Here is an 18,659-nt window from a genome sequence, read left to right as displayed (position 1 = left end):
ATTTTTATTGTCCCCTGAGGGAATTTTTTTATGGACACCCAGCACTCCTGTACATTTAAATAGAATAGAATGCAAAAGACGGTCAGAGCTCTGCTTTACAAATAAACACATAAAATCAAGATGACCAATCATTATTTTTTAGTACTGCTGTCATGTATAATAAATGAAAGACCAGGTTTTAGAATGTATTTAACATTTAAAATTATGTGTTATGTGTTATAACAGGGGATCTGTTAACCAAAAATATTTTGCTATGGAAAATTAACATGTTTACAGAGAATGTCTGATCTTTTAAAAAAAATAACTTAAGTCTAAAACTCCAGTCACCTCTACAGTGCCAGGTCTTAATAAGTAGTTATCCACAATGAGTGTAATATAGGACACACAGCCTCTTTTCATCTGTAAACTTTTTCAATTTAGGTACAGCAATGAATAAAACAGCATTTAAAAGTTGTAGGAAAACATTCAAAATAAGTTGAATGGGACTTACAGTTTTTTTGAAGAAACAATAACAGTTTTAGATACAAACAGAACATGTGATATGGCTTTTTTAGATTTTAAGCAGACATTGGAATTCTTCATGAAAGATTATTTTTCATATTGCACACCGTAAGCAAATAATCAAATAATGGAATTTATTTAAATTGCTAATTCATAATTGGGTGCAGTCTGCTTTTCGTAATTTGCTATTTTCTCAACCCTGTATTCGCAACAATATTTAATTGAATTAAGATACAGCTCTGTATTTACATGCTTCAGTTGTATTTGTGTCCTTTTTATGAATGACCAATAGATTTTGTATTTAAGGGGAGGAAGCCCTTTCCTATGAGCAAAATGTAGCATCAAAGTAGCACCACATTAATAATTTTATACTGTGTAATGGATGCTGATAATGCAGAAAACAATGCAGGCAGATAAAAAAATAATGGATATTTGTCAGTGCGGTTTTAATCTGTGACCTTTACAACATTAATGGTGATGAACAGGAAGTCATGATAGCACCCATATGGCGTCTCTTGACTAGCGGTTGCCCTTGGAAACCGTCACATTCTCACAAGGGCTCACGGTGCTCCAGGGCTTGTCGCATAAACCAGATTCCCTTCAGGTGATCTGCCTTTAATTACCAATTATTTAATTCCTTACTAATTACTCAGTTTCTCTATTTAAAGCTGGAGCCCTCCTTCGACATGCTCTAACATTGCTCTTTTCATCCCTTTTCAATTTTCATGTCTGCACTTTAATTTCCATTTCATTATTATTTTTCCACCGTCTTGTCTGTTCTCGCCTGATGTCCAGTTCCCCCGGCAGATGCCTCAGAAGTCTCTCCAGCTCGTAGTCTCACCCTGGATCCTGAAGCCCATCTGCACTCCTGTCTCTGGTTCTCAGTGCCAGGATTCTCCTCCTAAGTTGAAATCCTGTTCTCCCTCAGGCCTAAGAAACTGGATTCCCTTCCAAGACCAAGATACCCGCGCATCCTCCATTTTTCCCTGGGAGCTTGGCACAGGATTCCACTCCATAGCCGATGCTGCCCAATTCCATTGACAGGCTGATTCGCCAGGGTAGAGATCCCCAGGCTGGATGCTGGCTACCCATTTCTCGCCACTGAGAAAGTCTGCTCAGACTCCAATCCAGTCTGGTTCCAGGACATCTCTCAGCACTGCAACCACTGTTCCAGATCCTGACTGCACGCCAACCCTAGACCTCCGCCCTGGATTCCCTGGACTTTACCTCAGCTGCCCTCTCATCCCCGTGGTTCTGTCCACATTCAGGAGGCAGCTTCTGTTGTCCAGGACCCCCGGGCTCTTCCCGTGCTGCCCTGCATCCTTGTTCCTGATCATTTACTCCACTCCAATATTTCACTGTACACTGCAGCCCTGTTCTCATTCTACTTCACTCCACTCCAGGACTTCAGTGTACTCCACAGCCTCTGAACCAGATTGCACACAGACGTTTGACTTCAGCCCTGAGAACCCTGGAGTTTCTGTTGGTCTCCCTATCCCACATCCAGGAGGCAGCTTCTGCCATCCAGGTCCTCAAGGCTCTCCCCATGCAACTCTCACCTGGCTCCACAGTGATCCAGGTACCAATGTGCCATCCGCGGGGCCCGGGTGTTGGTTCCTCATACTGTCATGAAACAGTTCTTTCTGGCCCTATGCAGACAACACTATCCGGAATAGTGAAGATACACTGGGGAAAAAGTCATGCAGGAGAGGGTCTGGATGCAGGGGGGCGTTTCCAAGGTGAGCAGGTGTCCTGGGGAAGTGAGTCCAGGGTGAACAAACAAAGACAAAGTCCAAACGGAGAATCCAAAACTGAAGAGTAGAGTCCAAAGCCAGGAGATCCATCCAGGGAATAAAAGCATGAGCCGGGTTCATGCTTTCATCCAGGGAATAAAAGCATGAACCGGGTCGGGACCGGCGGGGCGGGGAATCAGGAACAGAAGGTTAAAACCATAACCGAGCCAGACACAGCAGGACCCCGGGTTCTCACGAAACGGGATTCAATGAGGAACCTTGGGTGACATCTGCGTCTGGCTTTTAAGGGGGAATGGAAATACAGTGCCTTGCGAAAGTATTCGGCCCCCTTGAACTTTTCAACCTTTTGCCACATTTCAGGCTTCAAACATAAAGATATAATTTTTTTATTTTATGTGAAGAATCACCAACAAGTGGGACACAATTGTGAAGTGGAACGAAATCTATTGGATTTTTGAAACTTTTTTAACTAATAAAAAAATGAAAAGTGGGGCGTGCAAAATTATTCGGCCCCCTTGCGTTAATACTTTGTAGAGCCACCTTTTGCTGCGATTACAGCTGCAAGTCGCTTGGGGTATGTCTCTATCAGTTTTGCACATCGAGAGACTGAAATTCTTGCCCATTCTTCCTTGCAAAACAGCTCGAGCTCAGTGAGGTTGGATGGAGAGCGTTTGTGAACAGCAGTTTTCAGCTCTTTCCACAGATTCTCGATTGGATTCAGGTCTGGACTTTGACTTGGCCATTCAAACACCTGGATACGTTTATTTGTGAACCATTCCTTTGTAGATTTTGCTGTATGTTTGGGATCATTGTCTTGTTGGAAGATAAATCTCCGTCCCAGTTTCAGGTCTTTTGCAGACTCCAACAGGTTTTCATCCAGAATGGTCCTGTATTTGGCTGCATCCATCTTCCCCTCAATTTTAACCATCTTCCCTGTCCCTGCTGAAGAAAAGCAGGCCCAAACCATGATGCTGCCACCACCATGTTTGACAGTGGGGATGGTGTGTTGAGGGTGATGAGCTGTGTTGCTTTTACGCCAAACATATCGTTTTGCATTGTGGCCAAAAAGTTCGATTTTGGTTTCATCTGACCAGAGCACCTTCTTCCACATGTTTGGGGTGTCTCCCAGGTGGCTTGTGGCAAACTTTAGACGAGACTTTTTATGGATATCTTTGAGAAATGGCTTTCTTCTTGCCACTCTTCCATAAAGGCCAGATTTGTGCAGTGTAAGACTGATTGTTGTCCTATGGACAGACTCTCCCACCTCAGCTGTAGTTCTCTGCAGTTCATCCAGAGTGATCATGGGCCTCTTGGCTGCATCTCTGATCAGTCTTCTCCTTGTCTGAGCTGAAAGTTTAGAGGGACGGCCAGGTCTTGGTAGATTTGCAGTGGTCTGATACTCCTTCCATTTCAAGATGATCGCTTGCACAGTGCTCCTTGGGATGTTTGAAGCTTGGGAAATCTTTTTGTATCCAAATCCGGCTTTAAACTTCTCCACAACAGTATTACGGACCTGCCTGGTGTGTTCCTTGGTCTTCATGATGCTCTCTGCGCTTTCAACAGAACCTTGAGACTATCACAGAGCACGTGCATTTATACAGAGACTTGATTACACACAGGTGGATTCTATTTATCACCATCAGTCATTTAGGACAACATTGGATCATTCAGAGATCCTCGCTGAACTTCTGGAGTGAGTTTGCTGCACTGAAAGTAAAGGGGCCGAATAATTTTGCACGCCCCACTTTTCATTTTTTTATTAGTTAAAAAAGTTTCAAAAATCCAATAGATTTCGTTCCACTTCACAATTGTGTCCCACAATTGGTGATTCTTCACATAAAATAAAAAATTTATATCTTTATGTTTGAAGCCTGAAATGTGGCAAAAGGTTGAAAAGTTCAAGGGGGCCGAATACTTTCGCAAGGCACTGTAGGGAACAGGTGCAGGTAATGGGAAAGAACGAGGAAGGGCTGGAGCGCCCTTAAGAGGAGGACTAGCGATCGTGACACAGCTGTGACTACAAAGGTGAGGCGTCGCCCTTCCACCAGGGCTCTGCTTCCACACTGGGCGCACCCCAGCGTAATGCCACACTGCATTTTATCGTTACTTCTTGTAAAAGTGTGGTATTTCTGATTTTACAGACAAGATTCTCCTTTACCAGATTTTAGCTGTTGAATCCAAAGTCTATCAAAGTGAAGGTTTAGTCTCTTCTACATCTTCATGGCAGCAGAACTTATAGTTTGAAAAGACACTAAATGAATGATTAGAATGTGAACCTTCTAGGTCATTTGCACTTTCTGACTCATCCAATCACTGCAGAGCAGCAATGAGCACATGTTTAAAACTACCCAGAAACATTTGTTTAGAAAAATGTAGAAATGTTGTCAGACTGGATCATTCCTTCATGAGAAGATGTGAGAGTCAGGTGATAAGAATATTGCAGCAAGATCAAGGTTTTAGTATTTTTATTTATTGTGTTTTTTTGTGGAAATTGTTACTAGAACCAGGGACAGCAGTCTTTTCACATGAGGTATATTAACAGGTCTTATAACCAGAGAAAATGTAATGGATCTAAATGTATTTAGAAAGGCAGATTGAATAAAATAAATGTCAGATTTTGCTGTAGGTCTATCAAAGAAATGGCAGCAAGATCTTCTGGCCTGGAAGAGGATCTCTCCTGTTCCATGTGTTATGATATCTTCAAGGATCCTGTTCTCCTGACATGCAGCCACAGCTTCTGTAAAGTCTGTCTGGAGCAGCACTGGAAACAGAAGGGCTCTCAGGAATGTCCAGCCTGCAGGAGAAGATCTTCAAGGGATCTGCCTCCTTTCAACTTGGCTCTAAAGAATGTGTGTGAGAAGTTCTTACGGGAACGGAGTCAGAGACCTCCAGCAGGGTCTGAAGAGCTCTGCAGTCTGCACAGGGAGAAACTCAAGCTCTTCTGTATGACTGATGAAGAGCCTGTCTGCCTGGTTTGTCAGACCTCAGGAAAACACAAAAACCATGAGTTCTGTCCTGTGGAAGAAGCTGTGGTGGATTGTAAGGTGAGAAAACATTGTATCTAAAAAAACACTTTCAAAGTAAAATTTTAGATTTTATTTTCAAAAGGAAATTACAGTTATGCCAATGTTCTTAGCAGGTTTTGTTTTGAATATATTCAGTTAGTAAGTATATTTGATAATCATTAATGAGCAGAGATTCTGAATTACTGATTATGTACAAAAGCCTATCATAGAAAACAATGGGAACTGACTTTATTTAAACTTTGTTTTTTCAGTCTGAAGCAACATTTTTTTATCACATTGTAAAAAATCCAGTTTCACAAGGAGTTGCAGTTTTATTTTTATTGTTCATTACCCTTTTAGTACTCACATGTTTCTCAGACCTCCAGAGTGTCAGAGACAGACTGACACAGCGAAGTGCCAGGTCCTACAAAGATTGCTCAGCCCAGCCCGCCGACTGGAATCTGGGACCCTCAGCTCTGGGACGGGACCAGCTACCAAGTACCGAGCCCCAGTGGGAAAGGAGGCACACGGGTCTGGGAGGCAGTCCTCCAGGTAGCCAGGGGAGCAGGCCAGCAAACTCCCTGGCCGACATGAGACAGAAAAGAAGTCTTCTCAGAGTGTAGCTGCACTACTCCCAGGGCCTTCACTTAGAAGAGGGATCTCATGGGTAGGCAAGGCAGGGAACATCTACACAGTGGTCAAGTCATGACTGAATGACTGAAGGCGTACGCCCTTAATGGGGGTCTTCTCCGAAACCAGGCCAGGTGTGCGCTGTGGTGCTCTCTCTGACAGAGGCGCCCAGGTGTGAATAGGATCAGGTACTTGGATTCACCGGGGAAGACATCTGCAAGGACCGGAGGCAAGGGCCCATCCTAATGTCCCTCTCAGCTCTGAGAGCCCTGAGTCAGCAAAGCCACCATGAGCGCTCCCAGTAAGATTCCTGGAAACAAGAATCCTTAGGGAGACCAGGCTAACAGGGGAATGCTCCCAGACAGAGCAGACACAAGATGCCTGTTTCCCCAGGACTTGAACAGAAGGCTCTGCTGAAGGCTCACAGGAATGTGAGCAAAGGGAAAGAGCCCTGAACCAAGGAATGAAGCTCCCCCAAAGAAGAGCCAGATGGGTGGCCAGAAAATGACGGAACAGAAAAGGTGGAAAGGGACAGGGCAAACCAGGAATCAGAACTGGGCTGCGGGCAAGGAGGTCAGGGAACTCCACAGACAGAACCTCTGTATAGTTCAATTCGCAAGGTTGCAGTGATCAGGAAAAGAGGCCAGAGCAGGCCATGGGTATCAGGAGAACAGGGTCTGGGTAGGCTGTGGGAATCTGGAGTACAGGGTCCAATGAGGTAGCAGATGTCTGGAGCTAGTGCAAGCAGGCAGCCATGATCCAGGGCAGGGTACAAGCAGACCGGCGTATACTGGAGCCGGGTGAGAGCAGACTGCAGTAATCTTAGCAGACTGTGATCAGACTGCCCCAGCAACAAGAAGCAGGTGGTCAGCGTATAGCCCGGGGTTCTCTACCCTGGCGAAACAGCCCGTCACAGATTTGAGAAGCTTTGGCTATCAAGCAGAATCCCAAGCCTGGCTTCCAGGTTAGAACAGGGTATTCAACTCTGGAGTGGTATCCTGGCGTCGAGAACCACAGCCAGGAATGCAGACAGGCTTCAGGATCCAGGTTGAGATGACCACCCGGAGAGGCTGCTGAGGCTACTACTGGGAAATCAGAGTGCAGATCAGAACAGGCAGGCAGAAAATTAAACCAGAACAAGGGAAAAATAAGAAAATTTGGCTTAACTCACTTGGCTGAGCACCAACATTCTGGCCATAGGATGAGGAAGCCAGGACCCCCAAAAGTAATAATAATAATAATTGCTTACACTTATATAGCGCTTTTCTGGACACTCCACTCAAAGCGCTTTACAGGTAATGGGGTCTCCCCTCCACCACCACCAATGAGCAGCATCTACCTGGATGATGTGATGGCAGCCATAGTGCGCCAGAACGCTCACCACACATCAGCTATTATTTGGGAGGAGAGCAGAGGTTAATGAAGCCAGTTCATAGATGGGGTTATTAGGAGGCCATGATTGGTAAGGGCCAATGGGAAATTTGGCCAGAACACTGGGGTTACACCACTACTCTTTTCGAGAAACACCCTGGGATTTTTAATGACCACAGAGAGTCAGGACCTTGGTTTTACGTCTCATCCGAATGACGGCACCTGTTTACAGTATAGTGTCCCCATCACTATACTGGGGCATTAGGACCCACGTGGACCACAGGGTGAGTACCCCCTGCTGGCCCCACTAACACCTCTTCCAGCAGCAACCTTAGTTTTTCCCAGGAGGTCTCCCATCCAGGTACTGACCAGGCTCACACCTGCTTAGCTTCAGTGGGTTGCCAGTTGTGAGTTGCAGGGTGATATGGCTGCTGGCAAAAGTACCAAGTAGGACCCCAAACCTCCAAATGCAGAATTATGGAAAGCATTGAGAGTGTGACAGAAGTGTTGTGTGATGCATGCTTTGAACTGTGGATTGTTGCATCAGTTGGATAGAAACTTGGGGGATTGCTTGTTGAATGTTATCTGTATACAGCAGGTTTACTGTATTTAAGGGAGGAAGGCTTCCAATGACCTAATGGAGTTGCTTAATGATATAGGGATGTATTGATAAGCTGTTTATTTATTCCATGCTGAGAAGAAAAGAGACAAGACTGTAGAGCCTTCCTTATGCGTGCTGACACAGAACATCAGGTATACGAGAAGAAGGATGCCAGACCCGGGGCCGTGGAGATGGCATCAGTAGCAGCAGGGGCAAAGAGGGAGAGAGTGCCAAATTGGATGCCATGTAATGGAAGCAGAAGAGAGAACAAAAGAACACTCAAGAATAAAGAACATGGAGGAAAGAGTGCAGCATTGGGCTTCAGATTCAGAGGAGCGAGTTTAGACTGGATAATAAAGAAGTAGAATCAAGGAAAACAGAATGCTGAAATAAGAAACAGAGAGGAAGAATGCAGAACAATGGTTCTGGGTTTGCAGTGACACAATCTCAGATGTTCTGCCCTGCCGTGTGCTGTGTGACAGCATTTCTCCTAGATGCACATTGTGAATGGAACTTGTGTTAATGGAGAGGTTGGTGACATTGTGTTACTGTCCAGATGATAATGGAAGAAAAGATTTCAAAAGGACGGGACACAGAAATAATGGGATGAGAACGGCAGATCTCAGTCTTCGGAAAGGCTTGAAACCTTGAAAAGAGCCATAGATGAGGCTGGCTGAGGTTGAAAAGCAAGTAACTGAAACAGCAAAGCAGCCGATGAAAGACTCACTGGTACGTGGAGAATGTGAGGAGCTGCATTTCCTGGCTGAGATCAAATTGGAGTATACTGTACATTGAAAAGGGGAGTCAGAGAGACTGTCAAAATATGGTCCATGTGAAAGATGTACATGAGGGAGAGAAAGGGATCACGTACAGTATTTATAGTATTTTAAGAGAGGAAATGACATCAGGAGTGAGTCTGATTGAACTTAGTTGCTGTTATTCCTCCTGAACTTTCCTGACTAATGCAAATTAATTTTAGAAGAAGAGGTCATGATTCATTAGTCTGAACAAAAGACTTTAACAATGTCACAGTATTCTAACAATGTAGTGCAGGATTCTCAGTTCTGGTCCTCACACATCACTGCACTGTTAATCCTGCAGGGGAACAGTCAAATAAAGTGCAGACTCCTGGTAACTGAGACTGATCACATCAGTAAGGACTGTTCAGAAGGACAGAAGTTGACTTGAAGTTAAAACAATTACCAGTTTTAAATTATAGTATTTAAAACTGAATTAAGATCATTTCAATTTTCTCTAACATTCATTACGTTATTATGTAGCTAAATACATTATGTATTTTTCATTATGTAGCTAAAGTTGGATTTAGCTACAGTATTATCAGAAGGCCACTTATTCATGATAAGAGTCTAGGTGACCTGAAGTACTGTACAGTACATTCCAGATGTCTGTAGAATAAGGCAGTAAAACACCTGGGAGGGAACCTCAGCAAATGTCTTTAATTAACACATCCACCATGTCTTTGTACTGTGGATGGAAACCAGAGCACTCTCCATAGATGATCCTAAGTAAAGGATTAAACTCAGGACTTTGAATTTCAGACAAATGTTTTAATAGCTACACATTCATGCTGCTCATCTCAGGGCCGAGAAGGAACAATAAACTGTACATAAATGAGTAAATCTGTATAAATTAGCATCAGAAATTAGAAATCCTCATCTACTGCAACAAAGTTTGTTTAAAAAATATTAAAACTTTAGGAAACCAGGGCTAAGAAGGTAAATCATTGAAAGATACAGGGAAGCCTGTATTAAAGATTAAATTTACGTTAGTATAATCTCATTAAGGTATTGATGCAGATGCAGATTCAATGGAATGGCAGTGAAAAGGGGTTGTGTTTTTGATTCTGGAATTAAGGGGACAGATGGCTCAGTTTGTCATACGTCGGAATCCTCTAGTCCTCTAGCTCCTGCTTCAAAGGTCTGATGTCAAGGAGAATCACGCCCAGAAATGAGATGAGGGCTAAACAATAGGATACTTTTCCATTGTGTTTGTGCACAGATTCCATGATTTAAGATTTTTTAATGTATATTTTTAAGTTTTAGACTTTTGAAATTAATACGGATGCAGGCTCTAAGAGAAAGCACTGAAAAACAGTGTTGTATTTTCTTCTTTAACATCAGTTCTTATTCTGTCAAAGCTTTCAATTCTGATAAATAATTACCTTCAACATAATATCCAAAGCCTTTTACTGAGTATATTGCAGGACATAAAGTAAGGCTTTAGTTTACAAATGAAAAAGGAGAAACTTGATTTTATGTTCATTGAACACTGAACTGATACACTAAATGGAGTGGACTGGAGGTGCTGTAGAAACTGTACTAGAGAGACTGTCTCTGTGGTGAGACTCCTCCATTGATGGGAAATCTCTCATCTGTGCTGGCAGTAATGTCTGCTCAGTCTGTTTCTGCAGTAAATTATCATCTCTTTCCAGGATGACCTCAAGGCTGCATTGGAGCCAATGAAGAAGAAACTTGAAGAGATTGATAAAGTTAAACAGACATGTGACCAAACTGCAGAGTATATTAAGGTAATTGTGCTTTGCAAATATCAGAGTAGTTCCAGAAACAGAAGTAAAAATGTTCAGATTATTTTATTAACATTTCTGGATAAAGGGTAAGATGACTAATATCTCAAAATGTATCTAAGAAAGCAAAGAAAATAATTAATTTTAAAAAATGCAATAATAAGTGTGTTCTATAAGATGCCTGCAGTTGCTGGAATAAAATAAATATTAAAATGTAATTAATGATGATACTGCTTAATCATGTTTGTAATTGCCATTTGCTTAAATTGATAATAACAACCTTTTGGTTGGATAGTCAACTCCAACAAAAACCTCCCAAATATAGAGTAATAGATCTCAACCATCAATCAACACTTTCTATTCCAGACACAGACCCAACAGACCGAGAGGCAAATTAAGGAGGAGTTTGAAAAACTTCACCAGTTTCTACGAGATAAAGAGGAAGCCAGGATAGCTGCACTGAGGGAGGAAGAAAAGCAGAAGAGTCAGATGATGAAAGAAAAGTTTGAGAGCCTTACAAGAGAGATTTCATCCCTTTCAGAGACCATCAGAGCCATAGACCAGGAGATGAGAGCTGACGACATTTTCTTCCTGCGGGTAGAGATGACTCTCTGTGACAACAATCCCTGACTATAGCTTGACAGTAATGAAAAATTATGTACACACTCTGCACTGTGTGGTCACATTAAGACATCAGGTCTGTTGTGAGTCTCATACTGAGAACTAGGGATTCTTCTGAAGTCTCCAGGAGTCTTTTGGAATGATGAGTCCCCTCCCAGACAGGGCTGATTTCAGTCTGGTTGAAAATCTGAGACTCAAATAAACCTCACTTTCATTAGAGATACAACATCATAATCACCTCTTGAACTGCAATCAATTGGCCAGAATTGGCAGCACTGCTGACTGCTTACTATACAACAGTGTCTCTTCAATGGCACAGATAAATTTAGAATTTACAATAAAAATATATTAATATATACAGTAGTATTTAGAATTCTAGAATGTTTTATATTACAGTGCCTGAAATAAATATCAATATAAAATAAAATAATTAAATAATAGCTATAATTAAGTTTATATATATGATATAATGTTTCAGGTTCTGGTTATAGTGTGAATATATTGTTTTAAATGTAGGAATCCAATTACATACTCTTTGTTGTACACACATTTTTTTTTCATCTTTAAAATACACTTCATGCATCCATACTTCCTAATCTGTGTTTTAGTGTTATCTCTAATATCATGGTCACTATTTAATCAGAAAATAAGTAAAACTATGTTACTGTTACTATGTTACCTATGAAAAAGGTTCTAAAAGGTACTGTTTGAGAGTCTGTATTTGGTAATAATTAGTAACTGGTCCTGTTGTTGTTTTTCAGGACTACAAGGAGACAAAGATCAGGTACAGTACAGTATGTGCACTCCAGTCTGTCTTACTCTCTTCTATTTTACTGAGTCCTAACCTACAACAGCATTGACTCCTGAATATTATTGCAGAGCTCAGCACACACTGCAGGATCCAGAGGGGGTTTCAGGAGCACTGATTGATGTTGCCAAGCACCTGGGCTCTCTGAAGTACAGAGTCTGGGAGGAGATGCTGAGGATTGTTCAGTACAGTGAGTACTAGCAGACACGATCACATGGAGAGAGGGATTTACAGGTTTTCACAGTACAGAAGGAACACTGAGAATTGTGGAGTCAATCAGATAGAAGGAGTGAGAGTGTGACTGTCTGTGTAAGAGCCCTGGAGAAAAGTGACTGATCTCCTCCAGTTTGCTCCACAGAACACGGCCAGTTTGTCCTGGTGATCCTGTCCTGACAGTGTGTCTGTAGTGTCTATTTAGCTGTTGTCCTCCAACTGGCTCTAAAAGAAATGTGCTCTAAAAATTCCAAGCCATTATTAATATATATTTTGTTATTTTGTGTTAATATCTTATTGTTTTCCATTATTCTGAAACAATTAAATAATTTAGATGTCATCAATAGTGTCTTACTTTTCCCAGTTGTAGTCTGTGATTCCTCAGACTTCCTGTAACTTTTGATTCCTTTTAGATTGACGTTGAGTTATAATGATGTTGTTATTTGTTACACCCATTGGTGACTTCAGCACAGTTTTTTATAAATGCACTGTATATGACCTTTATATCACTGTATGCCATTTGTTTCAATAAGAATTCAAATGTCTATTTAGAAAAAAATGCATTAGGACAGGGTGATTTTCCATTATTATTTTTATTCTCTATCAGCTCCTGTGACTCTGGACCCCAATACAGCATCACCCAACCTCTCACTGTCTGAGGATCTAACCATTGTGAGATACAATGATGAGGAACAGCAGCTTCCTGACAACCCAGAGAGGTTTGATCTCTGTTACTATGTGCTGGGATCTGAGGGATTTACTTCAGGGAAACACTGCTGGGACGTGGAGGTGGGAAACAGCACCTTTTGGTACTTGGGTTTGGCCAAAGAATCCATCAAAAGGAAAGGATCAATAATTCTGAACCCAAAGGGAGGACTTTTAGTTCTCTGGCAGTGTGGAGGTGTTTACAGTGCACTGACCTCACCAGGGACACTGCTTACTCTGAAGAGAAAGCCCCAGAAGATTAGAGTGCAGCTGGACTATGACAGGGGGGAGGTGTTATTCTCTGACCCAAGTGATGGGACACCCATTTACAACTTTAAAGACACATTTACTGAGAAGCTGTTTCCAATTTTCTTTCCTGGCTTTTGTACAGTTCCTCTGCGAATTTGCCCAGTGAATGTATCTGTAACAATGATCCATAACACAATGTGTTAGCCCCACCAGAACAGGGGAAGAAGAGGAATTCAAATAGAGCAGGACTGATAATTGGAAGTGACTTTAGAAACTGTTCTTTCTTCATTGTATGATATTATTAAATGAATGCTAGCTGTTCACTGTGGTGAGATAATGCAGAATAATTTTCAGTTGTGATGTAATTGTATTTGTATTTCAGGGGTAGCTTTAAAAATTATAGTGTTTGTCATTCATTCTGTGATCCTGTTTCTTAGTTACTAAGTCAGACGTAGTTATTGTTTATAGAGCTATGATTCAAGACAAATTAACTATCACAAACATGTTTTAGTTCACTGTGTTGAAAATCTCAGTTATAAAAGAGTTTCTAGCTTGTACCATCACTTCAATTGATCTCATGCTGTGAGATGACCAGAAACAGCCCAGTGTGAGACTAGAACTGGTCTGGCATTTTGGCTGGCATCTGAAGTGTGATAAAAGTGAATATCCAGAGTAGTTCCATGTTACAGAACAAAGTAACCATTGCAATCACATTGGGATATAAGGCAATACTGTCTTCTGTTTGTATGCTGAGATTTACTTGCATGATTCCAGTTTTTTAGTGTACTAGTCTAGTTCCACTTTAAAAATCACATTCCAAAACAGAAAGCTATGCTGTAGCTGATTTTTCATGGGCTTCACACGCAGAGGGGCGGAGTGGTGGCACTGCGGCTAAGGATCTGTGCCAGTAGCTGAAAGGTTGCTGGTTCAAATCCTGTAGATAGCAAAGGAATCCTACTCTGTTAGGCCCCTGAGCAAGGCCCTTAATCCCAACTGCTCCAGCGGTGCTGTATGATGGTTGACCCTGTGCTCTCCCTGTGTGTCTCATGAAGAGCAAGCTGGGGTATGTGAAAAGACAAATTCCTAATGCAAGAAATTGTATATAGCTAATAAAGTGATGTTATATTATTTCCTGTATCTCCTTCTGTCTTTTCATCTGAAAAGTAAAGGAATTTACACTAACTTCAAAAGCTACACACAGATCTTACAACCATCTCAGTGTGAGTATTGTTATCTGAGTTTGTGAGAAAACAATTACAGATTCACATAAAGCCTAAGAATTTCTGTCTCTTGAGACATATGATTACTTGTTTACCTTTTGTCTACTAAGTAAGGAAGGAAAACCTGGGCTGTGGACTTCTGGTCCTGTTGTTTTACAGGTATATTGAGAAAGATAAAAAAAGCTCCAGTCCACCCAGCTGTATAAATGGGGACCAGCATTGCTGGGGACCCTGTGATGGTTTCATGTCCCATTCAGAGAAGGGTAAATTCTCATGCTCTCAATCCACTTAACTACACAATCCAGGAGGTCTGGAGCAGTGAGCCATTGTACTCTGTGATGACAGTATATCAACAACTCAGATGACATTATGCAGTACAACTCTGTACGGACAGTATATGTCCACAGTTTATTAATGGTTTCAGAGTCTGTTCAGTTGGTGCACGATGTCAGATTGTGAAGAGTATGAGAAACGTGAATTCTTCCAATCGTCTCTGAAGAATCAGCATAAGGCTAAGAAAGAAAGGAAAATTAAGATAGAAATTATATAAAACTCCAGGGAACACGAAATTCCAGCATTTCAGCATGTCTTTCAGCATGTACTGTAACTGCTTTTGCAAAAATAATTGTCTTATCTCACGAAGAGACTTAACCAATCAGGGAACACTCAGGGAATGCTTCAAGCCTGTTTTTGTTTTTGCAACCTGAAAGTGCCTTGGACTTCAATTTCATTTTTAATTTAGAATTTTTAAAGAATTTTTACTGAGAAGTATATTAATATAGTCAAGCAACATTAAGACTAGATGGACATGTTTATTGAGCTTGCTAAACCTTAATTCCAGCATAGGTTGAACGTTTGATTCATGCTGTAGTATACATGAATATAAATATACCTTTGAAAATATCATACTGAAAGGTCACATGAAATCTGAATGCATCATTCTCTAATGACTAAATTATATTTTGAATAGTACTTGCTTTTCTGTCATGGTTGTCATGAATGGTTCAGAAAGATATTCTTGTCTCCAGATGAATGCAGTGAGGTAACAGAATATCAGAAGTGATAAAATAATTGATGCCCATACTGTATGTTTAATGAGAGAGAACTGCCATTCAGGATTGCAGAGGAGCCGGACCCTATCCAGGCAAGCAAGAAGTGTCACTATACAGTAGATACACCCTCAATTGGGCACCAGTGTATTGCAGGGCACACACAAACATATACTCACACCAGGGCCAATTTTCCAGAAGCCAATTAATCTACCAGTCTGTTGTGTTGGTTAAATTCGGTGGTGTACAGTGTGGAGTGACCATCTCATAAATGATGTATACTTCTCACATTTTTTAATCAAACCACATTGTTAAACACATCTCACAAATTTCTAATTTTGTAGATTCTCAGAACAATATTTGAAGTGCCTGCTGGGCCTTTTACAGAAGCATCTATAATTGTTAATGTGACATGTTGCCGTTATTATGAAGAGGAAAACAGTGTTAAATTAAGAGTATTTGGGCAGTTTTATGAGGGTCACACTGGTTTTTAGAGGGTTTTGTGGAATTTACACAATAGATTAGAAGAGAGAATTAGAAGATTAGAAGAATTTCTGTATGGTAAAAATTAGAAAAATCTGAAAATTATAAAATTATATAATTATCTTTGCACATACCGTATAACCATGAATGTAGCTTCTTTTTGTAGAATCTGAGTGTAGTGTTTCATGTTCCTCCTGGGTCTTTCACAGCAGCATTCAAAATTGTTACATGTTACAATTATTAGGTGTAGAATTAAAAGTATTCTATTATTATCATTATTGCTAACATCTCCATATGCCATTATTTAGAGAGACTTATAACAGTCACTAAATTAAAGAAAAAAGATCATCTCCACTAAGCTTGTATGATCAGATGAAAAAATAATCATATTCATATTTCTGTCTGCTTAACTGGTTAAGAGATTTGAATGTTCCTGTATTTTGGTTTCTGGTAATGGCTGTGAATTTGATGATTTGTAATCACATACCAAATATACTGATGTATATTCCCATATACTGTATACAGTGCCATCACGATCCTTTTAATCTTTAAAAAATATCCTTCTCCTATTGCTGATTTTGGATTTTGAATATTTCACTTTATTAATTTTATTTGCACTCATCTTAATTTGGTTTCCATTCACCTTAAGTCTTCAGCATTTTTATTTTCCATAGTGTAGCAACAAGACTTATTATTTTAAGAATGAAGTGTTATTAAAAAAATTTAATAATCTTTATGTGCCATGACCAAGTAGCCTGGCGCCCCTCTATATGCATAAAAATATAGCTAGAGGCCTCATTTTTGTGATCACCTCCACAGAAAGACCAAGTGGTCTTTGCATGTGGGAATGTAAGAGAGGTGAGTTTGTCCTTTGTAAAAGTATCCTTAACATGACAGTCCTCACTATTTGTAAAGTACTTTGAGCGGAGTGTCCAAAAAAGTGCTATATATGTATAAGGAATTATTATTAATTATGAATTCCGTCTGACCTACTGTTATTTTTGCCTCATCTTTTGTGTAACATCCAAAATATCCTAGCATATTCTGACTAAAGCTGTAGCCAGAATGAACTAAGACAAATTGTGTACAAACAGAAGTTCAAATAGGTAGCTGCATCAGCATACAAAGGAACAAATAATGGTTTATTCCGTGCTGGAATGAAAATAAACACAACATTTCGGTTGTGGAACCACCTTCAGGTGTAGAAGGCTGAAGAAGATCTGGGGAGCGGCCTTAGGTCGCAGAAAAGGATATTTTTAGACTCTAAATTAATCAAAGATTTCCATCATGATTTTCCCAACCATCTGTCAAAGGAGCTGCAGGAGCTGCCCATGGGCAGGGGAGTAATGTTACGTCACACCCCCAGAGAACTCAACGCCCTTAATCAACTCCTTCACAATCCAATACAGTTTCAAATTAACTAATCAGACACACCTTCAACCTCTCTACTTAAACCAACCTGACACACCACTCCTTGCTCAGTATTGGGTTTTACCTAGCTAAAACTGCATTGTTCCCTGTTTCACAAGATTTCTAGGTTTTTGACTCTGACCCCTGGCATTTTCTTTGACTTTGTCTTCTGGATCTTGACTTGGTTTTTGTGGATTTACTGGTTTTTGACCCACATTTTCGGATAAACTCCTGCTGGTACTTTTGAGTTCAGAGGATTCTGCTTAGGGTCCTTCTTCCGCACCGTAACAGAATTCTGAGCCTTAACATGGACCAAGCAGAAGGTAAGGAAATTTGTGCAGTGCTTTCTCAACATTCTCATGTGCTTATTCTTCTGCAAGTTTCTATCCAGCAGATAACTGCACATTTAGCTGACTTGACAGCACAGGCAGTGCCTGGCGTAGCGCCAGCAGAGTAGATGCAGCAGTTTCACCTGAGATTACTGCTGTCCAACCCACCCCCAATGCTACCTCTCCTGCTCTTCATGCCTTACCTTTTATTCCTCCTGAGTGGTTTGCCAGGCAGCCTGACAAATGTCGGGGTTTTTTTTGGCTCAGTACTCAATGATTTTTCAATTGCATCCTGAAACGTTTTCCTCCTCCAAAGAGAAGGTGGCATTTTTAATTTCTATTTTAACTGGGAAAGCTCTTGAATGGGCTACTGCCCTCCTTGAATGACAAGCATCTGAAATCTCAGATATTGATCATTTTCAGGAGAGCCTAAGAACGTTTTTTTCATCACTCTTCTATGGAGTTGGACACCTCTTCCAGACTTACCTCACCAAAGCATGATGGGAGATCTGTTGCAGAATACGCAGTGGAATTCTGTGTTATCGCTGCAGAATTATTCTGGAATGATGAGGCATTGGTCTCCATAGAGAAAAAAGATGGAAGCTTTTCCCCTTGTATCGATTACTGTAGCCTCAATGCTATCACTATCAAGAACCGTTATCCCCTTTCTCTTAACCCTTCAGCCTTGGAATCTGTGGAGCTACAATCTTCACTAAACTTGATCTCAGGGGTGCCTATAACCTGATTAGAATTTGGGACGGGGATGACTGGAAAATGGCCTTTTTGACTGCCCAAGGCCATTATGAATTCTGTGTCATGCCGTTTGGTCTCGCTAATGCACCAACTGTCTTTCAATCCTTTATGAATTACCTCTTCAGTGATCTTATTCAGAAGTGCCTTCTTGTTTACTTACATGATATTGTAACGCAACGGGGGCTCAGGCGGGCGCCCTTGCCGCATCTGGTCGGCCCCATCCCGACTGGAGGCTCGAACCCGGGACTTCCGCGTCTCTCTGCAGCGACCTAGCCCCGTGAGCTAAAGAGAGATCTCTCCCCAGCCCAGTAGCTGTGGTCCTGCTATCACAGGGAAGGGCGGTGACGTCACCCGCTCTGGTACGCCGGCTCTTACACACAGTGCTTGTCGGCCGTAAGCGTTACAATATTCT

At 41.2% G+C, this 18,659-nt stretch overlaps 1 protein-coding gene across 1 annotated transcript; it reads left to right on the top strand.

Moving 5' to 3' along the window:
- The first annotated feature begins 4,668 nt into the window (after positions 1 to 4,668).
- Positions 4,669 to 14,131, top strand: LOC102698949 (zinc-binding protein A33-like). The gene is made up of 6 exons (XM_006631654.3): positions 4,669 to 5,299; positions 10,315 to 10,410; positions 10,774 to 11,004; positions 11,790 to 11,812; positions 11,908 to 12,026; positions 12,657 to 14,131. The coding sequence occupies exons 1-6, from the start codon at positions 4,895 to 4,897 to the stop codon at positions 13,205 to 13,207; spliced, it is 1,425 nt and encodes a 474-aa protein (XP_006631717.3). The 5' UTR covers positions 4,669 to 4,894; the 3' UTR covers positions 13,208 to 14,131.
- Positions 14,132 to 18,659: the final 4,528 nt, after the last annotated feature.

This window comes from Lepisosteus oculatus, chromosome 11 (assembly GCF_040954835.1).
Source record: "Lepisosteus oculatus isolate fLepOcu1 chromosome 11, fLepOcu1.hap2, whole genome shotgun sequence".
NCBI lineage: Eukaryota > Metazoa > Chordata > Actinopteri > Semionotiformes > Lepisosteidae > Lepisosteus > Lepisosteus oculatus.
Note: the sequence above shows the minus strand (reverse complement) of the source record. Positions and strands in the feature narration are given on the sequence as shown.

What these genes read in the sequence shown, in the direction of transcription:
- LOC102698949 (XM_006631654.3), top strand. Translation starts at nt 4,895, where the DNA reads ATGGCAGCAAGATCTTCTGGCCTGGAAGAGGATCTCTCCTGTTCCATG. An exon ending in AAGCTGTGGTGGATTGTAAG is followed by an intron (nt 5,300 to 10,314) that starts GTGAGAAAACAT and finishes ATCTCTTTCCAG; the next exon opens with GATGACCTCAAGGCTGCATT. An exon ending in AAACTGCAGAGTATATTAAG is followed by an intron (nt 10,411 to 10,773) that starts GTAATTGTGCTT and finishes TTTCTATTCCAG; the next exon opens with ACACAGACCCAACAGACCGA.